Source organism: Nerophis lumbriciformis, linkage group LG01, assembly GCF_033978685.3.
Source record: "Nerophis lumbriciformis linkage group LG01, RoL_Nlum_v2.1, whole genome shotgun sequence".
Taxonomy (NCBI): domain Eukaryota; kingdom Metazoa; phylum Chordata; class Actinopteri; order Syngnathiformes; family Syngnathidae; genus Nerophis; species Nerophis lumbriciformis.
This window is the reverse complement of record NC_084548.2, coordinates 44,303,618-44,319,815: the sequence shown is the minus strand read 5'-3', so window position 1 is coordinate 44,319,815 and position 16,198 is coordinate 44,303,618. Positions and strand designations below refer to the sequence as shown.

The following is a 16,198-nucleotide window of genomic DNA, read 5'->3' as shown; positions in this document are numbered from 1 at the left end:
TAAAAAAAAACGTTATCTTCAAAAATATCTCTCCAAAAATATAATATTTCAAACGCCGCGGCGATAGTAAAAAGCCTTGGGTCTTTTTTTGCAGCGAACTTTGGGGCAGCTTCTTTCACAGTCGTAGACTTTTTTTTTTAAACGACGTAGCAATGCCGTCTTTTCAGGTGTCTGATAAGGTTGGATGTGTTGATGTGCAATGTTTTCCCTCATTGTGGAATGTTTGCAAAACATTTGGTGCAAATGGCACCCGAAAAGGCTTCCTTTAAAACTTTGATGAAGTCCCATGTTTGTTTACAGTGAATTCGGGGGAAGTTTACAACAGCATGGCACATAGGTGAAAAGGAGCATTTGATCTGCTCACCCTAATCCACCTTTCGCCTCATTGGAGCGTTTAGTTTTTTGTTGGTTATCTGAGCTATTTTTTAATGTTATCGGATTTATCAAAATGACAAAATTACTCATGTCAACCCGATAATTATGTCCGATATCTATAGTGCACTCTTTTTTAAATTTTTTAAATAATATTAAAAACTGAATAAAATTGCATTTTCATGTAAGTGTACATCATACTGTATGTGAAGTTAACCTCATAGGCTTATTATTAAAGCTGTCAAAAATGACAAGTTAACACATGTTGTCTCACAAGAAAATATTGCATTGATCACATACATGCAGAGATTAATCACGTAATTTATGTTGTTAAAGTTAAAGTACCAATGATTGTCATACACACTAGGTGTGGTGAAATGTGTCCTCTGCATTTGACCCATCCCCTTGTTCACGCCCTGGGAGGTGAAAGGAGCAGTGAGCATCAGCGGTGCCGTGCCCGGGAATTATTTTTGGTGATTTAACCCCCAATTTCAACCCTAGATGCTGAGTGCCAAGCAGGGAGGTAATGGGTCCCATTTTTATAGTCTTTGGTATGACTCGGCCAGGATTTGAACTCACAATGTACCGATCTCAGGGCAGACACTCTAACCACTAGGCCACTGAGTAGGATGTTGACAGTACATGCTCCTTTACTGTAACTGCAGATGGTTACCTGAAAGGCAGCACGGGCTGTTATATACTGTATATACAGTATGGGCTCAATGCATACGTCAGTGCAAAGATGAGTGAGCTAAAACTGCTACCAAGTTTTGAACAAATAAAGGATGTGCATTCAAGTAAAACTTAACATTTTTTTTAAGTAATTTAAATTATGTAAGTGAGTAATAACCTAGGATTAATCATGATTAATCCAACTTCAAAATGTGATTTATCTGATTTTTTTTTAAATACCATTTGACAGCACTACTTATTTTTAATTAATCTAACATAGTACATACACTACATTCTTATTTTGAGAATCTGTTTTTGTGATTTATGTTGTATATTTTAAAGTGTTGCAAAACTACTCATGCTAGTGACTTAATGTGCTGATCCCTGACAGAGAAAAGCTGAAAGTGAAAAAAAAAAGAAGGTATATTTGTAATTACAAATGCATTATTTTTACATCCATCCATCAATTTTCTACCGCTTGTCCCATAAAATAAAAACCTGCTTGGGATTTTGTGACAGATGTTTTTTTTTACTTGTAACACATCACAAAATCACCAAAATGTCCTTAAAAATGTTTTAATTTCTATACCTTCTAAAATTAGTCTAGCTATTAGCCTGACGCAAAAGAGTCCATTCTGCTTGGTGGAAGCGTCTCACACAGATGCCCGTTCCACAAGCTAAGTAGAGTCTCTTTGCTGCCTTCTCTGCTTAAATGATAGGGACTGTGTGCCCTTGGCAGCAGCTGGCCACAGCCAGAGCCCAATCATTTGCATGTTAATCTCCAACCACTGCTCCCTCTTTAACTTCTCGCTCGCAATGAGCACATAGAACATCGCTAATTCCTGTCAGGATGGAGAACAAGTGGAGGGAGACTGGTGTGTTTGAGGTGCACTTTTGTATGCATTTCAAAAGTTTTCAAGAGATTCATGTTTTTACCCTGAATGATCCAGCTTTATGTAATCCATTAAACTCAAGAGTTTCTCTGGGAATTTTTTCATTCAATAACTCTGCTCGGCTGACTCATTGTCAGAATGACCTTCATTTTGTATTAATTTAATAACAGTACATCCACAGGTTTTATATTGCCACACGTCCTTTTAAATGTGCCATTTGTTTTGAAACCATACTGCTGTACGACATGATGTACGTCTTGATGTGCTGCTTCTCCCACGTCGCATCTTTTCGTCTTTGCTTTGTCGCTGACCTTCTTTGTGTCTCTGCTTTTTCTATGTTTGTGTGTATGTGCTTGTGTGTGTGTCCTCTCATCTTTGCTTCTTCTATCAGTGTACGGCCATCGGCCAAGTCAGGGCAGCCCACCTCAGCTCCCAGCACTCCTTCCACAACGGGCAGCACTGTCCTCGCCACGCTCTTCTCCAGCAGTCTGACTGTTCACAGCTTCGTCAGCCTCCATCAGTACTGCTGCCCTTCCACTGACCATAGCTTACAGCAGCAGGGCAGGTAAGGAGGCTCCTCAACCCCTTCAACAAGCCTGTCCACAACCTCCAAATCCAAGGAAGTTACCTTTATAAAGTGGAACCTCTACATTTGAACTGAATTTGGAAAATTCCGAATTTAAAAATAGGTTTCGGGGAGAGTATAAGTCGCACCGGCCGAAAATGCATAGTAAAGAAGGAAAAAAACATATATAAGTCGCACTGGAGTATAAGTCGCCTTTTTGGGGGAAATTTATTTGATAAAACCCAACACCATGAATAGACATTTGAAAGGCAATTTAAAATAGATAAAGAATAGTGAACAACAGGCTGAATAAGTGTACGTTATATGACGCATAAATAACCAACTGAGAACGTGCCTGGTATGTTAACGTAACATATTATGGTAAGAGTCATTCAAATAACTATAACATATAGAACATGCTATACGTTTACCAAACAATCTGTCACTCCTAATTGCTAAATCCCATGAAATTTTATACGTCTAGTCTCTTACGTGAATGAGCTAAATAATATTTGATATTTTACAGTAATTTGTTAATAATTTCACACATAAGTCGCTCCCGAGTATAAGTCGCAGCCCCGGCCAAACTATGAAAAAAACTGCGATTTATAGTCCGAAAAATACGATATGTTTCTAAGCAATCTGCACCTCACAGGGCCTCAATTCAGCAAACATGAGTAGTGAACTTTTGTGTGTATTGGACGTCTCCCCTTTTTTGTGACACTTATTTCAAAAGAAGGACTAGGGCCAACCTCTGGCATAAATACTGTGCGTTTCTATAGGGCAGGGGTCAGCAACACAAAATGTTGAAAGAGCCATATTGGACCAAAAATACAAAGAAAAAGTCTGTTTGGAGCTGCAAAAATTAAAAGCCTTATATAAGTGTTATAATGAATGCAACACCTGATGTAAGTGTCTATATTAGCTATATTAGCCTACTATCAAAATAACTTTAAAAGTCTTATATAAGTGTTATAATGAAGGCAACATATGATGTAAGTGTCTATATTAGCTATATTAGCCTACTATCAAAATGACTTTAAAAGTATTATATAAGTGTTATAATGAAGACAACACATGATTTAAGTGTCTATATTAGCTATATCAGCCTACTATCAAAATTACTTTAAAAGTATTATATAAGTGTTATAATGAAGACAACACATGATTTAAGTGTATATTAGCTATATCAGCCTACTATCAAAATGACTGTAAAAGCATTATATAAGTGTTATAATGAAGGCAACATATGATGTAAGTGTCTCTATTAGCCAAATTAGCCTACTATCAAAATTACTTTAAAAGCATTATATAAGTGTTATAATGAAGACAACACATGATTTAAGTGTATATTAGGTATATCAGCCTACTATCAAAATGACTGTAAAAGCATTATATAAGTGTTATAATGAAGGCAACATATGATGTAAGTGTCTCTATTAGCCAAATTAGCCTACTATCAAAATTACTTTAAAAGCATTATATAAGTGTTATAATGAAGACAACACATGATGTAAGTGTCTGTATTAGATATTTCAGCTTACTATCAAAATTACTTTAAAAGTCTTATATAAGTGTTATAATGAAGGCAATGTATGATGTGTCTATATTAGCTATATTAGCCTACTATCAAAATGACTGTAAAAGCATTATATAAGTGTTATAATGAAGACAACATGTCAGGGGTCAGACAAGGAGTCCAGGACCCAGTAGCAGAGTATGATACAAAAAGGGTTTATTAACAAAGTAACAACAAAAACACAGTTCATCGAAGAATATAGCAAAAAGGTATCAACTGAAAATTCCTCAAGGGAAAAGTGACAAAAGAATATGGCTAAACAGAAAATCACCATTAATATGGGAAAAAGGCGAGAGAAAAAGTACAACAAAACAGGCGACAAGGCACCAAACTCACAAAAGCAGGATTCCAAAACGGGAGCATAAACATGTGGCGAGAGCCAGGAGATCTCTGGGAGCACTCGTGAGATGCTGAAGCCAAAGAGAATAATCCAGCACTGGAGACAAAGAGAGTGTGGCTTAAGAAACCGGCTGATTAGCCCAAACGAGCTGCAGGTGTGTAGGGAGTCATGTGCTGCCGGTGATCGCCCAGCACATCGGCACTCACTGCAGGAAGAGGGAGGGAAGGATCAGACACAACACACAGAAAATCAGACCCACAACACAACACATGATGTAAGTGTCTATATTAGCCTACTATCAAAGGCGGACGCAAATCTTTGTTGACAGAAAGTTGTATTTTAATTTGTATTCTACACATTTTTACAACATTGGAAATCATTAGTACAATGGAGGCTTCTCACAGGATGAGATAACTTCTGGAAATTACTGGCTGAGAATGGCCAAAGTTATAGATGTGTGTGTCAAAGTTAAAGGAAACGGCAGGCTGTCTTCTTCTACGCACAGCATAAAACGTTTGGTGGACAAAATGACACAAAGAAGAAGTGGCATAAAACACGTCTATCTGTGGCAGCATCAGAGAAAGTTGTACATGTAAACAAACTACGATGAGTTCAAGAATCGCTGAAATTAGTATGACAAAACGGAGCTTGCCAAATGCTCTCATCAGTGAAGCGCGTATAACATAAACAGTGGGATTTCTAACAATTAAGAAGGTTTTTGTCATGTTTGTTGTCCAATGGAAAATATATTAAAACAAAAAAAAAAATCTTCATATTTTTCCATTTTCACACATCTCTGAAAGAGGTCCAGGGAGACGCATGCAGGTTACTGACCCCCGGTATAGAGCCACAACCACTACAGTATAGAAGGCCACATGATTATGGCAACAAGTCACTTGGTTGTTGTGCTCTGCAAGTGTTTGCTTGTTTCTACTTTGATGGACTGAATTACCTCATGGATACTCTTATACTTTTTCTTTTTTTTTTAACTTAACTTCCATGCTGCGGCAAGGCAATGTGTTTTTTGTAGTAGTTTTAGTTCAGTTTAGCAGTATTGCGGCCACGTCCATTCAAAACCCCATAGAGATAATTGCTGATTTAGCATCATGGCTTCGAACGCCATCAGCATGACATATTTACCACCATAGTTGTAACATAACCCTATGATATAAGTTTATATTGTAGCCATACTTTATCTTTGAAGATAAAGTGTCTAAATAACATTTATATTTCCAAAGTTTTTGCCCATTTATTTTGTTATGTTTAATAAAAGGGGCTGTTTGGAACATTTACACAGATGCAGAGAGGGCGCCAACTTTCCAATGTATTTTACACATTGTATCTCGCCCTCTCACGACTTCTCGTACGTAATTGCGTACGTACGTAGCACATGCACACACATTTGCTTTAGGTGTTGTTAGCTAATAATAGACATTTGAATAGCTTGCGTTAGCTGTCACTGAATGTGAATTATACATAACAACAACATGACTACAAATTCTTCGCAGTCTACTTTTGGACTACTTTTGTATGTTATGCACGCGCTCCCTGCGTATACGTGTTGACGAGACCGGGTGAGGGACTGCCGTAAACTCCAATCATTTTATTCGCGCTGGTAAACATTTTTACTAAAATATAGGCAATTGTCAAACAAATTTGTTGTGTTAAACCACTAATGGTATCATAAGCTAGCCGGTGGTGTGCTTGTAAAAAATGTTTGCTTAGAAAAATATTACTGTGAGTAAAGTTGCACACGTCATTGGCTTTACTGCAGTAGGAGATATTAACATTTTTGTTTATTCTTAGACCGATTAACCATTTTTAAAAAATGTTTTGCATTTTCATAAAAACTCTGGACATTAACGAAAAAAAACACATGTCTATAGAATATCTTTGATTGAAGTGAAGTGACATTGTAGTCTTTTTTTTTAATATGTGATTATTTATATTAAATGCAAATCTTTACATTAAATATTGATACTGCATTATTTCTAAATATCTCATTAGAAACGCACTTGAACTGCATTTTTGTTGGCTGTGTATTTTAAGTACACTGTGTTAAATTAATTTCCGTAGTTAATCATTACACAGATAAAAATTATGAATAAACATCACGTGAATTTTTTATAAAAGTGTCCTGGAATTTATGATTTTAATTTGATTTAATGTATTTATTGGTTTTAGTTAATTTCAAACATGCATACAGTTACAGTATGGTGCCTCGCATATTTCCAATTTCAAACATGTCCAAAAAAGAAACGGAAGAAGCCGAGCTTATTTAAAACTACCCCTTTTCCATTTCATACCAATTTCTTACACGTTTGTTCACTTCCTGTACTAACACAACAAAATAAATAAATTGCTAAATAATCAATAAAGTGTTTATGAAAGTTTTAATTCACATAATGAGATGAATATGAATCAGATTTTTCAATAAAGTTCAAGATGTTAATCAAAATTCTTCTTCCTTATGATTTAACTTCAAAGTTGAAATAATTTCTTAAACATTCCTATTAGAAAATGTGTTTTGAAAGCCGAAAACATCCAATTATGTTCAGGCGTAGAGGTTCTACTGTATATTGCGTGATTCTCCTGCACACATCCAGTTGACCACCACTCCAAGGCAAGGGACTGAGTGACCTCTGACCCTGTTTTCCTCCAATATTTACGCATGTCACTGCATGCTGCTCCAACACTGCCACCTAAAGGCTTTAATAGGCATTAGCATGTAAATGACTATATACTGACTTGATTTCAATGCAGCCCATTTCTCGCCATGTGTTGCTTCTACCATCCTCTGCTTTACTTGTGTCTCATACTTGTCTTCACTCTCTGCTTTTCTGTCCGCCTCCGTCTGTCCTCTGTGCGCTCCCCTCCCAGAGTGGAGGGGGAGGATGAGGATGCCCACCAGTTCTGCTGCTCAGCTTCAGGCTGCAGTAGCCCCTCGTCTCGTTGAGCCAAGCCGACGCGTCACTGACTGTGCAACCTCTCGTCGATTAACCTCTAAAAAGTCTAGCACTGTGTCTGGAGTAATAGAAGCAATACAATGGACTAATAGAATGCATGTGACAATTCAATGACTAGGTGTTCTGTATAAGCCACTGATGTGTGCATATGTACCACTTTGCATTGAAAGTGTCTTGACAATGTCCTTTTTCTAAGTTGCTCCTGCATTTTTTTTTCTTTCCCTGCTGTCGTATGAAGTTGTCAGAACGCCTCATCGTCATCTGCTGTTACGCTCATCGTTTCGCTCGATCTAATAGTCTAGTCATGCCATTTTGGATGTGCTCAGTTGTCACAATTTGTTAGCCAACCACTAACCATGATGTAGCGTGCCAAAAAATAAAATATCTTGATAAATGTAATATGGCAGGAATTCTCAATCTGTGGTAAGCGTACCACTAATGCAGAGGTGTTCAAAGTGCAGGCGGGAGGGGGGCCATTTGCGGCTCAAAAAAAGTTTTATGTACACATTTTTAAAATATTACAAAAAAACATTAAACTTAGACTTAAACAAACTTTATTGATCCACAAGGGAAATTGTTCCACACAGTAGCTTAAAGATCAAGTTAAAGTACCAATGATTGTCACACACACACTAGGTGTGGTGAAATTTGTCCTCTGCATTTGACCCATCCCCTTGTTCACCCCCTGGGAGGTGAGGAGAGCAGTGGGCAGCAGTGGGCAGCAGTGGGCAGCAGCGGTGGCCGCGCCCGGGAATCATTTTTGGTGATTTAACCCCCAATTCCAACCCTTGATGCTGAGTGCCAAGCAGAGAGGTAATTGGTCCCATTTTTATCGTATTCGGTACGACTCGGCCAGGGTTTGAACCGATCTCAGGGCGGACACTCTAACCACTAGGCCACTGAGTAGCCTCAGTTACAAAGGATGGAAAGGATAATGCAGGTATAAAGTAGACTAAAAATGTACTATAGTAACAATATAAAATATAACATATATGTAATATTTACATATTATATGTACAGTATATAATATATACTGATATATACATTATATAACAAATCCCAATTACCATGTACAATATTACAGTATATGTAACAGCTGCAAAGTGGAATAAACGAGCAAACAGGTGTAACGTAATGAGAAAATGGTGCAACATTGACACTAATAACACAAAGCTGCCATGTAGCCAGTTGTTTTACTTTAAAAGTGTCATCGCGCTAAAAATAATGAAAACATATAATTGACAGATAGATCTGAAGATTTAAGCGTTGTTTGCATGTTCTTCACAAGGCTCAAGCCTCCAACCCTGTAAGTGACAATCGGTAGAAAATGAATATATCGTGTGATTTTTTTATTTAAACTGTCACTGCTCAAAAAATAATAATGAATCAAAAGCAATGTTGTTATGAATTATTTACCCCATTAAGGCTTCAATTATTTCACATCTAATATTCCACTTTGAACATTTTTTAAGACTAAATATTGCAAATATTGTGTTTTTCCGATTAAATAAAGTGTTTTGACACAAAGGGCATTAAACATAAAAATAATTAAAACTTGTCAACGGATAGATTTGAAGTTAATCAATAGACATCAATGGACATTAAAGCAAAATATAATATCTATCTATTGATATATATATATATATATATATATATATATATATATATATATATATATATATATATACCTGTATATATATTATTTTTTATTTTTTCTTGCTGTATATATATATATATATATATATATATATATATATATATATATATATATATATATATATATATATATATATACCTGTATATATATTATTTTTTATTTTTTATTGCTGTATATATATATATATAATTGGTTTTGAAAATAAAAATGTCAAAATGGCCCCCACATGCTTTCATTTTTCCATGTGTGGCCATCAGTGGAAAAGGTTTGGACACCCCTGCACTAGTGATACACAGGCTTAATCTAGTGGTACGCCAACAAATCACTTGATTGTTTAATTTTCCTATATTCAAACACAGTGTTACAGTTCAAGCGTTGTGTAATATTACAGTGGCCAATATATTTGTCAAATAAATATTCTGCCATGTTTTCAATGAATACTTAGGTTTACTATGCTACTGTATTTTATGTTTGTCATTATGGTTTTACTTGGTGAGCCAAGTTTTTCTGAGGTGGTACTTGGTGAAAAACGTTTGAGAACCACTGTATAATGGCAATCATTCTAACATGTTTGTGTCTGTGCTTCGTGTACATCTAAAACCTTTAGGATTTAATTCTGAACATAATAAAAGTCTAAACTGTGCTTATGCTTTCCTTTTCCTCCATTAAAAAAAAACATATGCTTGCGTTATCTCAAGCAGAATGTTGCAAGTACACACCCGCTTCACTTGTCTCCACCCAAAGGGCCATGTGTTCATCTGTACACTCAAATCAATCATCCATGCTGTTAAATTAATGTTGACAATGAATAAAAACAGAGTCATGTTTTTTAAATAAGGCCACTACACACCCCGCATACAATTATGGTCATGCATGTTGTTTACTGTATATCATTGTATCAATGTTGTGTGACAGTCTTTTGTGGTGTGTGCATAATCATGGGTGTCAGTAACTCGAGCAGGAAGGGCGGCGGCGAGCAGCTGGGGAGGGTGAGGGCACCTTTTGGCTGTCAAGGAACACTTGAAGAATGCGGCTTTGCAAGGTGAGCGAACATTAAGTTTTACGCACTGTATTGTGTACGGGTGTAGGAGTAAAAGAGAGAGCAAGGGTGTGTTTGTTAGTCAAATACGTTTTCCTGTCAGTTACAGCATGGTAAGAACTCTTATTTGCTTTTTTTTGCAAATGAGTATTCGGTGTTTATGTCAGCATTATGATGTTGTTTGATGTGTGTGACACGTGTATGTTCGTACTGTACAGATGATACAACTACTGTATGTGCCACGCTTGCTGTAGAACAAATGATCTAATCACTTTATACGTTTGACTTAAAATCTGACATTAATTGTCATTATAACCGGTGAAAGCCAAGACCACTTTGTAGAAAGACAACACAACTCTAATTTGATTTCTTATTTCAAAAAGCTTTAATATCACTGCAATAATAATAGTTATGTTTTCATTGCTGGTAAGAGCACAGAGCCTTATTGAGTTTTTGTGTGATGAAAGTGAATAAGTGTCGGCGGATAAAGAATGCTCTGACCCGTGAATGATTTCATTGTCCATGTGGCTACTGAAAAGAATGGTGCCCATGTTTGTTTGGGAAAAATGCACTTTTAATTTCATAACATATTTTCATGCTGCACTTTCTTTTCCTAAAAATCACCTAAATAATTCCCTGTATCATTTGCCTTTTGCTAACAATCTTAATGACAAATTGTAAATCTGACACAAACAATAGAGCTAAAGAGTTGACAATTGGTGATTGGCACATCTGTTGCAGAGATTAATCCCCTCAAATCCAAGTGTTGCTGTGTCAGACCCACTGCTGCTCGGCCATTAACCCAATGCACAGCAGGCACATAAATATTACATGAGAAAAGTACAGATTTGCTTCTCAGTACCTTAACACTCTCGTTAGTGTCTTGCTGTTGTGTTCGTTGAAGGCCACAAGCAACTGAGTTTAAGTTGAATTAGTCCTGCATCAATGTTTCTAGTAATGGAAATATTTAAGCCTGTCATGCATCTGAATCTCAACAAAGTGATTACACACCTCACGCTTTTGCAACCATTGTTGTGAGTACCAACATGATTGTGTCTCGCCCATACTTAGGCATGGTAGTGGTAGCGCTTTGGTCTGGGGTAGCATGAGTGTTGTCGGCACTAAGGAGCTCTGGTTCATTGAAGAACACATTATTTCCAGCATACTATGACATTGTGAAGCAGAGCATGATGAGGAACCCAAACACAGCTCCGAAATGACACTTCGCTGACTAAGCTGAAGATGATTGCAATGTGTGTCTCCACACCTGAACCTATCTGAGCACCTGTGAGGTATTCTCAAGCGGTAGGTGAGGAGTGCAGCATCCACCATCTCCTCCTGTGATGTCATCATGGAGGAGTGGAAGAGGATTCCCATAACAACATGTGCAGTTCTGGTGAATTGCATGTCCAAGAGGATTGAGGCAGTACTAACTAACAATGGTGCTCACATTATTTTAACACAAAAGTTGAACTAATCCACTGTGATGTTGATTAAGTGGACAGTAAATCGTCACTCCTATACAAGCTTTGAGTCGGGGCTATTCAACTACATATTGAAGAGGGCCGCAGTTTCAAGGGCTCAGTGGCCAGACATCGAAATGTGGATGTTTCGTCAGAAAGTGCCTCCGCAAGTTATATTTTTTTGAGACTGTGTTTACCTGATTGCAAAGTAAACACATCGGCTTTCACACTGTACTGTCAATAAATTAATTATTCTGCCCTCACAACTCGTTTACAGCATGTGCAGCTAGTTAACAGTATGAAAAAAAGAAGCTGCAGTTTTTGTTGAGGATTGATGTTCCTACTTTTGAATTATTTTCCTTCCTTAGTTTTATTTCTTTACTCTTCTTCCTTCATTTAGGTTTGTAAGACTCAAAAAAATAAACATAAAAGTATAATGTCTATTGTGTATTTTACATCAATTATGTCCATTGTGTATTTTCCATAAATAAAATACAAGGTTTAGTGTTAATATATTCACACAATAAACTACAAATGTTGTCACATATAGAAATTACACAACATTTACACACCAAACACTGTATGTGACTTATCACTATTAGCATTGTCGCCCTCTACTGGTCAAATTCAGCACTACAAGTATTAAACTAGGTTTCATCGTCACTCTCAGACAAAAAACAACAACACGACCACAAATACGAAAGACATCACGATGTCAGCAATTTCAATACAAAACAAACTAAATATCATTATGCATAAATAATATGTACTTACAAATGTTTTGTGATGAAGCTTACACGCTGGGATTTTTTCCATTGTTCCTGCTTGTCTGGATCAACGTGTCCGTCGCTTTAAAGGTCCGCCAGAAAACAATGACTTAAGTACTTGCTTGAGGTAGAACATTCATATTTTGTTGTCCAGTCATTGTCAAAAGTCAGATTTTTGCAAATGATTTAGATTTTTTTTCAGGGTTGAATGAGTAGTCTTCTTCGACTTACCCCATGCTGCTTCATTGTGACACGTATGCCTCGCTGTGTCCCCTGTGGGGTGGCGGGAGTACTGCATACATGATCAACCTTAGTTTTATTGGTTTCATCAAGCCTATTTGGGTGATGTTCGGCGGGCCAAATGAAAAGCTTTGGCAAGCCGGATGTGGCCCGCGGGCCGCTAGTTGAATTACCCAGCTCTAAGTTATGTCCAAGTTTCATTTCTATAGTAATGTTCCTTAAGAACATATAATAAAATGGTTGTTAAAATGGGAGGTGCTTTTACTGTAGGGATGGGTACCTTTTGCATTTGATTTGGTACCAACTCCCAATACCTAGGAATCAATACCGGTACTTAATGGTAGCAATTTTCGGTACTTTTGTGTGTGTTCATGTGTTGTATATTGTATTTTTTTGTATTGTTTTTATGTATCATTGAACAAGAAGCAAATAATAACTATGCTGTCCAGTTATATTTTGTTTACGTACATTGAAAAGTGGCACCTGAGTCTTTGTTTCCCCGCCAAGTGCTTGAGTTAGTGCCAAGTTCACAACAGAACATGACGTCACGTACATCAAATGTATCGAAATATACTGACGGAATAGTTAACAAATTCGGTACCCTTCCTAAGTACAGTGTACTCACTACTGTAGCGTCTCCTGTTTGATAAATTCCAAACATCTGTTGCTGCTCCAATTAAACGGTCGGAAGTGATGATAATCTGGCTGGTGTTCATCAGTGATCGTCTGGAGAGAACCTGCCTCTAGAATGCTTAACAAACACAGACTGTATCTTCCATTAATAATGAAGTGTAGTTGCCTGCTGCAATATGGCCACTTTTGTGTTCATCTAACTCTACCCTGCTGTAATGGGTCACATCACACATGCAGAATTATTCTCTTTAATGCCTGCACTGGGTTGAATTAAGGGGCTTCATTTGAAATGCTTTACCAACTTGAATTGATTGATTGATTGAGAAGTGTATTGACATCTTAAAGAATTTAATTCATGTAATGCTTTAAAAAGGCAAATGGATGGCACAAAAAGTCAAAAGGCTTGTTTCCATTGTGGACCATTACATATTCATCACATTTGATACATTCAATAATAAAAGATATATAACCTGTAACATGTATATAAAACAATTACGTAAATGTTTAAAAAAAATGATGTATATATACACAGTATACATGTCAGGTGATTTGAAATACATCCATCCATCTCCATCCATCTTCTTCTGCTTATCCGAGGTCGGGTCGCGGGGGCAGCAGCTTAAGCAGGGAAGCCCAGACTTCCCTCTCCCCAGCCACTTCGTCCAGCTCCTCCCGGGGGATCCCGAGGCGTTCCCAGGCCAGCCGGGAGACATAGTCTTCCCAGCGTGTCCTGGGTCTTCCCCGTGGCCTCCTACCGGTCGGACGTGCCCGAAACACCTTCCTAGGGAGGCGTTCGGGTGGCATCCTGACCAGATGCCCGAACCACCTCATCTGGCTCCTCTCGATGTGGAGGAGCAGCGGCTTTACTTTGAGCTCCCCCCGAATGACAGAGCTTCTCACCCTATCTCTAAGGGAGAGCCCCGCCACTCGGCGGAGGAAACTCATTTCGGCCGCTTGTACCCGTGATCTTGTCCTTTCGGTCATGACCCAAAGCTCATGACCATAGGTGAGGATGGGAACGTAGATCGACCGGTAAATCGAGAGCTTTGCCTTCCGGCTCAGCTCCTTCTTCACCACAACGGATCGATACAGCATCCGCATTACTGAAGACGCCGCACCGATCCGCCTTGTCGATCTCACGATCCACTCTTCCCCCACTCGTGAACAAGACTTTGAAAAACAATATATACAAAAAAATGGGCGGAGGTGGGGGGTTATATACACTATGTACATGACACTATGTACATGACTATGCACATGTTGACTCCAGTGTGCAAAACAGAATGAGAAAATATATATACACTATAACCACATATAAACCTATTTGATGCTTCGGAAAGTTGCTGGGGATCAATTTTGGTTCAGATCAGGTAGAGGTTGAGCTGAGCCATGATTTTATGGCAGTTTTAAAATTTAGTAGGGAAGTTTGAATTTGAAGGTCTGTTTGTAGTGCATTCCACTGTGTGGTGGCAAAATAGTAGAATGCATTTTTTCCCATGAGAGTCTTGAATTTGGGGGGGACGAGGTCTGAGGAACTCCTTCTCGTGTAGTACCTGTGAGCATCCCTTACTCTGGTGAAATAGTACTTGGGGACAATTTGTCTGAGTATTTTGAATACCATGCACATTGCAATTTGGTGTACTCTTTCCTCAAGTCTTAAGCCATCCCAATTTGGTAAAGTGGGCTTGAGTTAGGTGAGTCCTGTATGAGAGGTTGAGCAGGAGTCTCACAAGCTTGTTTTGGGAAGTTTGCAGTTTTGTTTTTAGTGGCTTGGAGATACTGGTGAACCATGAGTTGCAGGCGTCGTCAAAATGACACTGTATGAGGGCACCGGCAAGGGTCTAAAGCATGGGTGTCAAACTCTGGCCCGTGCAATTTCACTTGGCCCCTGAGGCAATATCAAATTAACACTAGAGCTGGCCCGCCGATTATATTCAGCGGCGGTGCCGCGATAACACCGCATTCACCGCTAATTCTCATACTTGCCTACCCTCCCGCAAGACTCTCAAATTTCAGTGCCCCTCCCAAAAATCGTCACGTCCGCTTTTTACCCAGTCCAGCGAATGCTGGCCCAGTCACATAATATGTGCGGCTTCAGCACGCACACACGTGAATGCAAAGCATACTTGGCCAACAGCGATACAGGTTACACTGACGGTGCTTGTATAAATAACTTTAACACTGTTAGAAATATACGCCACACTGTGAACCCACACCAAACAAGAATGACAAACACATTTTGGGAGAACATCCGCACCGTAACACAACATAAACACAACAAAACAAATACCCAGAATCCCATGCAGCCCTAACTCTTCCCCCCAACCCCGCCCACCTCAACCGACGCACGGGGGGGGGGGGGGTATATTGCAGCCCGGAAGAGTTAGGGCTGCATGGGATTCTGGGTATTTGTTCTGTTGTGTTTCTTTTGTGTTACGGTGCGGATGTTCTCCCGAAATGTGTTTGTCATTCTTGTTTGGTGTGGGTTCACAGTGTGGCGCATATTTCTAACAGTGTTAAAGTTATTTATACGGGCACCGTCAGTGTAACCTGTATCGCTGTTGGCCAAGTATGCGTTGCATGTACGTGTGTATGCGTGCTGAAGTCGCACATATTTTGTGATCAAGCCGGCACGTTGTTGGAATGGATGAAAAGCAGACGTGAAGACAGCTCGTGGAGGACGATAAACGCAGTGCCTTTAAAGCACCCCCTCAAAACTGTGGTCCGGGTGGACTACGAGTTATAATGACTGATAAACACCTTTGTTCGATAATGAAAGATGCCTGAGCCCCGACATTAATGAACTAGCATCCAAGAAAATATGTCAGGTATCTGGCTTGGGCACATCAGATTAGATCAGTGTGTTGCAAACTTAGCAGTTTAAAGTCCTGAATGTTGGTTTATTCATTGTTATTTTATTTTCTAATTTATTAGCCTGTGGAAAAAGTTAATGTTGATATTTACCTCAGAAGGCTGCAAATAGAAAAGAGGCATTACATTTTTATTTAAATT

At 38.4% G+C, this 16,198-nt stretch overlaps 1 protein-coding gene across 3 annotated transcripts in view; it reads left to right on the top strand.

Moving 5' to 3' along the window:
* iqsec2b (IQ motif and Sec7 domain ArfGEF 2b) overlaps positions 1–16,198 on the top strand; it is a 63,639-nt gene that overhangs the window by 32,183 nt on the left and 15,258 nt on the right. The window contains exon 2 of one of the 3 annotated variants that reach the window (XM_061983224.2): positions 2,329–2,502. The exons of the other annotated variants lie outside the window; for them this stretch is intronic. Coding sequence (XP_061839208.2) covers positions 2,329–2,502 — 174 coding nt within the window. The remainder of the gene's footprint in view (positions 1–2,328; positions 2,503–16,198) is intronic. 3 annotated transcript variants of the gene reach the window in all.